This window comes from Rhea americana, unplaced genomic scaffold, assembly GCF_003343005.1.
Source record: "Rhea americana isolate MKP2758 unplaced genomic scaffold, rheAme1 scaffold_2, whole genome shotgun sequence".
NCBI lineage: Eukaryota > Metazoa > Chordata > Aves > Rheiformes > Rheidae > Rhea > Rhea americana.
In genome coordinates, this window is record NW_028186149.1 from 5766736 (window position 1) to 5775210 (window position 8475).

Consider the following 8475-nt stretch of genomic DNA (forward strand, 5'->3'; position numbering starts at 1 on the left):
GCCCGGCCCGCGGCCCCGGCGGCAGGGAGCTGCCTGAGCAGGCGCGGAGCTGAGCCCGCCCTGAGCGGGCGGCGCGGCGCGGGTGTCCCGGGGCTCCGGTGCTGCCCGCCCGCCCGCCGCTGCCCCCGGCGCCTGCGGCAGCCCGAGCGCACTGAGCCTGCCCGGCGGCTTCCTGTGGCGGGCGGGCTCGGCGCTGCCGCTCGCCTCCGTCGTAGCTTGAGTAGTTCTGTTCGCCGGAAAATGGCCATAGGGTTTTAAATACAGAAAAAAAAATCGGCAGAGCAGAAAGTTAGATGTGAACAGGTGATCTGTGAAAGAGCAAAGGGTAGTGGTAGATCTGGGTGAGGAAAGCGGGGGGAAAACATGGTGAAAATGGGAAAAATACGTTTTTGAAGATAGTTACATCAGYTAAAGATTTTGTACTCTTCTGTGGCACTTTCTTTAAAAGTGATTATTAGGTGGGAAGGGAAGTATGGGATGGCTGAAGAAGGAATTTTTGAAAACTCAGTAAGGAATGTTGTTTTTTTTTAAGTAAAGTTTCAGCTCTGCTTTGAATATTAGCTAAAGATTTTCAAAGTGATGTACAAATTAAGGGGGAATTAAGAACTGTAGACAGGGATATGAACATTTCTTTCCTCCTTCCTGTTGGTGTGTCTCTGCTGCTTTACCTCACTAAAGTGATGTATTTCTTTTGAATGGAAAATGCTGGTTGGATGTGGGAGAGTCAAGACAGAAGGTTGTTCTTTAGCTCAGCTATTTGTCACATAATCYGAATATTAGTTTATTTAAAATGCCAAGTACAGACAGTGACAATTTTTTTAAATGTATCATTAGTGCACCTGAAAACTTACCCTGGATAAACGTATGACACTTCCATGGATAGCAGTGGCAGATGCCTAAACTGAGTCTAGAATAACATAGTTATGAAACTGAAATTCAACATTTTTTTCAGTAGTCGCATCTGGAGAAAGMTAGTTTAAGCTGCAAATGCCAGAGTGAGATCCAGATATAGAACAGGGAAATAAACTGGCTGATCAGTTCTTCATGACTAAAATATTTAGAAATAATATAATGGGAAAAAAACTTTGTTATGGATTAATTTTTGTGATTCTGTGGTAGTCACAGTCTTGTGCTGTCCCATGTATTATGTTTTGATAAGCGTTAAAGGCTTCATAACAACTTTATTTTCCTCCCAGTAATGAGGAGGACTGGTACACAACAGCTAAYGTTTTGTGGGCAGAATAAAAGACTGCTTTGAAATGTTTTCTCTGTAGTAACTTCCTTTGCTTGCTTTATTGCCTGGTGTAATTGCACAGTTCATSAAGCAGTATTGGGAACCTGCTTGATAGGAGCTCTCTTTAGCTGTTAGTTGCTTTTCTGCAATTACAGTGAATAAAATTAATGCTGCAGCATTATAGCAAATATTTAACATTATTCTTATGAAAATATGAAGTTTGATTTAATGTATTGAAAATGAACTACGTATGTTAACTTTAAATAATATGTTGGAATGACTTTCAAAATATAAAGTGTTTGCAAAAATATAAAGTGTTTGCAAAGGTCCCTCTGTGGCATGAATGTCCTTGCTAGGTTCTTATTTAGTCAAAGACCTCCTTAAGCAATAAAGAAAGATTTTAGTAATATTTCAACTCTGGAAATTTAGTGGTGTTTTCAGTGGGACTTGTCTATATTACAGACAGCTATATTGTAGACTAATTTCTTCTTATTTACTTGGAAAATGACTATTAAACTACTTTTTTTCAAACCCAGTGGGTAGTTAGGGTTATGCTCTCATGAATTGTTGACTTCAAGAATATAGTTTAATTTGAATTAATTTTGGTAATTCTTTGTGTGTCATATTTTGCAGTTTGTATTCTGGAGCAGTATAGTCTTACTGGACGAGATCATTATTTTATTTAACATTAAAGATAWGAGAAATCTGTAATAGAAAAGAAAGCGAGTATTACTATGTTTCTTTTGGGTTTCAAGCCAAGTAAGCAGCCGGCTATAATAAAACCTTAGAAATTTTTTGAAACCCCACAAATCTATATGCTGAACTGAGAATAAAAGCATCTATAGTTACCAAAATGCAGTTTCATTTTCAGAATGATAAAAAATAAAAATAAAATCCCTTATAGTTGCTTAATAGCTATATCTCAAATTAAAATAAYGAAATTTGAAAGGTCTGTGTTGTTTTCAGTGAGTGTTGATGTTAGAGAAGCTTCATTGTTTGATATCACACTTGCTTGGAAATGGGCAGGAATAACATAATTTGACTGTAAACTTTTTTTTTCTCAAGATATTTAGATTCTGCAAATCAAAATGCCACAAAAACTTTAAAAAGAAGCGAAATCCTAGAAAGATCAGATGGACCAAAGCCTTCCGGAAAGCAGCTGGCAAAGAATTAACAGTGGTAAGAAGACAAACCGGTGTATACAATAACTCGCTAAAATGGCAGAAAATAAACCCGTTCCTCTTGCAGAGAGGTTAGGTTAGCTAGCTGAATGCTTTACCACTTAACTAGATGAGTGCTAGGGATGGAGTAAGTGGGGGAAAGGAGGGACTGTGGAGGGCAGAGTGAGACTTTTCTTGGGAGTAAGTTATTCATTTAGTTCACTGTATTGCTGGCTTCCATACTGAAGCTGAAAGGAGATCTGTTAATCTGGATTATGGGGGGTATAGGATACCTTTCAGAAGTCTATATTTTATATATTTACCTGTACACACGCATAAACACCCCACGCACAAGCTTGTAGGACAGTTACCTTTCAAAATCTCTTTAAAGCACAGAATGTATAGAAGGAGTCTCTACATGAATAAGAAAGTTTCAGAAATATGAGATGTTAAAAAAAAGTTTCAGGATGAAGTGGTAAAAACACTAAATATGTATATTTGGCAGGACTATCCTGAAACGGTTCAATAGTTACTCTGATTTAATTATCTTTTTTTGACAAACTACTARCAATTCAGTATGTAGTTTTGATAAAATGATCTGCTACTGTCTGGATCGTTTTAGGAAGGATTTTTTTTTATTTATTTGATATTRTTGTTAGACACCATCTTTAATCACTATATTCTGTAATTATGTTGCTTGCTTTCAAGTTCTTTCTGGCTAATGAATTACATTRTTGAAAAGAATTTAAGATCTTAATTTAATTTTACTTCATGCACATCTAAACAATGCTCTTATTTTGAGATCCAACATATCTATGTTATGTATTAAACACAATACATAGGCGTAGTGCTTTGTTTTAGTACAGTTGGTATTCTTTCACAAATAAAATTTGGGGGGGTATCTGAATAGGCTTGGAGCAATGAGAAGTACTGTAGTTTGGAGAAGGTGCCAGTTCTCACTGCTTTGAACAGTTTAGCACATTGAATAGAGCTTATATGTATTTTCTTGTTTTCCTGGATTTCAGTGTTCTTCTTTAAAAATATATATGTGTGTGTGTGTGTGTGTGTATTTATACATTTATACACACACACACACACACATATATATAAATATATATATATATAAATATACGTATATATAAATACACACACACACACAAACACACACATATATATACATATAAAACATAAGAGAAAGCATTTGGAAAGTCATAGGCCTTACAGGCACTTGTTCATAAGGTGTTTCTGAAGCACTGTTTTTATTGCAGCTTCCAGTGTTTTTGTGCAATCATTCAGTTGTCCCCTCACCTTTGGAATTGAAAAGATCCATTGGCCAGTGTGAGGCAGCAGTAGTTTATCTATACATTCATGCACATAGTTTAGAAGACCCTGGCACTTTGAGTGTCTGCTACTGTTACGATATTTCCTTTGGCTATGTTTGTGGTGTGATACAAAACAATGCTGTGTATTATAGTAGGTAAAAGCTGACTCAGTTTAGGAGAAAATCTGCAATGACTGATGATGTAGTACTGTGTGACAGTTTGTTAAAAATTAATTTTAGGGAATTTTAGGAAGAACGAGAAGAACAACTTACAGATGTTAGTATACTGTGTATCCTACAGCTTGTAGTTGTTTTTATTGTGCTGTTTTGTTTTGTTTTTTGCATGATACTACCCATTGCAAGAACTTGCATTCATTTCTCTTGTATTGGAGCATGGTTTGTGAGTGTGTATGTGACATTTGCTACTATATGTTGTTTCCTTCGTTGTCTTTTGCTCAAGTGAAGGTTGTCGGCTGGTCTGATAGCTCTGCAGWATCCAGATCTCCAGATCTCTGGAGAACAGAAATCCTGTTGTCAGGGAAAGATCTTCAGTTAAACTTCATATAAAACTAAGTATACATAGCCAAAAAAAAAAAAATCTCTCAAACCCTTAAATACACAACATCACCCAACTGAAATGTATTTCAGATGACTTTATATTTTTTATTAAGATGGCGTTCCAGTTTGAACCTTTCAAAAATTATGGATTATTGAATAAAACTTGTTTGACCTTCAGTAAATGTGTTCAGTTCTTCATGTTGTTAATTTTGCCTTCCACCTGTCTAGTCCAAGACATTTCATACTCCAGACTGGGACTTCCCTGTTCCTTTTGTCTCATTAGAAAKAAAATAGCCCAGGGAAGTGTTTGGTAAATAGCTCTCTTCAGACAAATCACTGTGGCATCTGGCATTTTGAGGTTGAGCATTCTGATACATTTCCTTATAGTCTGCTAGTCTCTAAAGGGTGTTGAAGTGCAAGAATTGAGATTCTAAAAGAAAAAAAATAYGTCTGATAATTGAGTGCTACAATAACTATGTATTGATCTAAGTATGCTCCTGTATGTAATCTGTATTTACTTTTTATTTATATAGGATAATTCATTTGAGTTTGAAAAACGTAGAAATGAACCAGTGAAGTATCAGAGAGAGTTGTGGAGTAAGACTGGTAAGTCATCCTAGCAAAAGCAAAAGATGGACTGTGAGCAGTTAAATTTTCTTTTACATGCACATTTTCAGAAGACTTCTCAGAATACTGATGTCTGTAGCGAATGTTCTTTGAAAGTACTAGAAACATGACAAAATTCTTAATGTAGGATGTGTTGACTTCTGAGCAGGTGCAGAGTTTAACTTAATTATTTTTTTTCAGAAAAGCTGATGCAGCATTAATCTCTTTTTTAACTATTGTCTTTGAAAAACTTAAGTGGTTCTCCAGCTTTTGTTGCGATATTTAGCTATAGAAAATGTATGTAGGCATTCCTTTGCATTGTATAACAGCTGTTTCTGATGTAGAGGTTTCATATTGTGGAATACTGTAACGGGGCTCTATGAAATAGTAGATGTTTTTAACTGTATGTATGCAAGCACATTTAAAACAACTTTTGCTTTGTTTCAGTTGATGCAATGAAGAGAGTGGAAGAAATCAAGCAGAAACGCCAGGCTAGATTTATTATGAACAGGTAAGGAAGCTTGTATTATGGGACCTCTTGCAAATCCATGTTAGATGTTCCACCTTTCCAAAGATATGATGATCAGAACATTAAGATGGTTATTTGCTTGGTACGTACACAGAAGTCCAAGCAGTGTGGTAAAATAGTTGAGTGGACCAAACACCTATGTTGTATTGGCTGACTGAGAAAAATAGCTTTTGAACACTCAACATTAGTAGATATATTTTGATGTTTCTAGTTTGAAGAGTCCAAAATTCAAACAAATTCCTGTTAAGAATTGATATAATTCTGACTCTTTTCTTGTTATGCATTTGTAYATGCTTGAGTCAATTTTCAAATATTTTTATGGTTATTTCGTTATAGTCACAATTATTTACCATTTACATACCTTTAATACATGACATAGCTTTAACTAAACAGGAAACACTCCCCTCTGAAGTTAATTTAATCATGTTTATTCTCCTACCCCTGCTTCAGATTAAAGAAGAGCAAAGAGTTGCAGAAGGCAGAAGACATCAAAGAAGTCAAACAGAATATCCACCTTCTTCGTGCTCCACATGCAGGTAAGTACTCAGTTTACCTAGGTTGCTTAGATTAACTTGTGTATACAATGTTATAATGATTTAATATTATTTTCTTGTATGACTAATTCTACAGACCAATAATGTRCATTTTTTTTATGAGTGATTTGGGTATTATATATGGAGAACAGTTCTTGCCGTTAAACAAGAGTGATACCCTGATTCTGAATCAAGTGCACCCTTTTACTTATCTAGTCCTGCATAACTCTCTTTCTCCTTACTGCTCTATTTTAAACTGCAGTCAGTACCTGGTCTTTTCTGAACTGTATGTTTGTTACTAATGCATTTATCTAACTCTTGCCATTGAAATGAATCATTTAAACTCAACAAACTGAACCACTGATTAATAAAAAAAAAAATACAGTAGTTAAACTCTACTTTTTGAACTTGTTAGTTAATAATACATTGAGAGTTTTTTTTTTCCTGTAGTTCAGTGTGTGTAATGAAGCTTATATGAAAATGCCATTTCTTTCAGTGATAGGCCTACTTTTTTAATATCATGATAGTTTTAATAACTTTCATCAAAATCTTTACCAGTTCAGATATAAGAATGTATATTCATCAATGAACTGATTTTTTTCAATTGGCTTTCAGTTGCAGAAACCAATTCCTTCTAAATCCTATGTTTTCTGAACTCCTTATTACAAGTACTAGTTTGTGTTAGATGATGTTATTACAAGTACTAGTTTGTGTTAGATGATGTTAGTAAAGTGGATTGTACAGATTCTTTATTTAAAAAAATAATGGGACACATGGCAAGTAGTAAAAAGTCTATCAGCAATGGGGAGAAATTGAAGCACAGGAAGTTCCGCCTGAACATGAGGGGRAATTTCTTCCYTGTGAGGGTGACGGAGCACTGGCACAGGYTGCCCAGAGAGGTTGTGGAGTCTCCTTCTCTGGAGATAGTCAAGGCCTGCCTGGATGCAMCCCTGTCTACCATGCTCTAGGTGACCCTGCTGAGCAGGGAGGTTGGACTAGATGATCTCCAGAGGTCCCTTCCAACCTTATTGATTCTATGATTTTATCCATTCATTATTGTTTTATATGTATTTTAAAAAAAATACCAGCAATTTATCTCAGCAGGTGTTGGTGTGATACATTATTGAATWTTAACTAGAGTTCTGTTTACATTTTTTCAGTTCATGTGTTTGTGTTAACAACAGTCTTAGGATTGTGTGTGAAAYAGACTTTTGTCAGGATATTTTAAAACTTTGATATAATCTTGTTTTTTGATGGGAGGCAATACAAATCAGGAAAGGATCAAAAAGATCTTAAATTTGAAAGAATTAATCTGCATTTTTTGTCTGTTTTGTTCAGTTCATTAAAAGGATGATGCACAGCAGTATGTAGTAGGTTTGCCAAGTGATAGCTACCTTTTCAAAGTCTTGCAATTCCAGCTGGCCTGAAAGAGAGCAGGATCAAATATCAGTTCTGTGCAAGTTTTCTTGTGGCATTATTAAGAACTATCATTATTGTCACCCAACAGCATTCAGGAAGGTTTAAATCTTTGTAGGTAAATAGTATGTGAAAGCTACTGATATTTAAAAAATAATGCATTTTTATTATTGCTGTGCAAAGTTCTGATTAGTTTTGCCAGCTGTATCAAAGTTCATAATACTACATGAAAAAAACATTTACTGCATTTTAGATYTTTGCATAAAAACAGTAACAGCTTTACTGTTGCAGCAGTTCTTCAGTAGTTTTAGATGGTGATGGAACAGAATAGTAAGAATGGGTCAGCTTGAGTGGTTTACTTCTAAATTACTGTTTCATCAGTATATTCGGGTTGAGTATTTCTTCTGGAATAGAGGGACAAATCATTTAAAGAAAAAAGTTATTTGAGCTTAGAGAGATGTTTTGAATTTAATCCTTTCTTTGTTTTGAAGGCAAACCGAAACAGCTGGAGGACAAAATGGTGCAGAAGCTACAAGAGGATGTGGCTATGGAGGAAGATTCGTAAAATGCTTGTGCATTTYTATTTGTGCCTCTTCAAAGGTTAGCAGTTGCTAACTGTCTCACCAGGCATCACTCAGAACTGTGCTTATATAGTTGAAGAAAAATTACTTTTCATTGAATAGTGCTCACTTACAGGTTATCTAGTTTTTGTCCTTGTAAAAATTAAGTAATACTTGTAAAATGGTGGTTCTTATGGATAATGGTTTGGGCAGTACCTACAGTTATCTAATTTAACAAAACCTTGTCAATAGGATGGAAAATAAAGCATATTGTTTGTGGTACTTTATACTCTTTTTTTTTTTTATCAAGAAAAACAGTGTAATTTTCCTTTTCCCTGATAAAATCAAGGTATAAAATATATTGGCCCTGGACTTATTTTTATCTGATAGTTGTCTGTAGTGGTAAAAGCAGATTTAAAAGGTATCGTAATATTTACAAGTTGGAACAACGCAGWTTTGTCTTCTGTCTACTTTTTGGGAATATTTTTCAGCTTATATTATAAATGCAGATTGTGTGTAGGTTTTTTTTTTTTTTTCTCCTCTGTGTTTGAGTTAGAT

The 8475-nt window shown here is 35.1% G+C and overlaps 1 protein-coding gene across 1 annotated transcript; it reads left to right on the forward strand.

Annotated features, from left to right (window-relative positions):
* Positions 1-2272: 2272 nt before the first annotated feature.
* On the forward strand, positions 2273-8204 carry RSL24D1 (ribosomal L24 domain containing 1; the record flags this gene model as incomplete). Its single annotated transcript, XM_085303663.1, has 5 exons — positions 2273-2413; positions 4807-4879; positions 5327-5390; positions 5859-5944; positions 7849-8204. Coding segments are annotated over 5 exons (438 nt in total), but the record flags the coding sequence as incomplete, so codon positions are not given.
* Between the last annotated feature and the right edge of the window lie 271 nt (positions 8205-8475).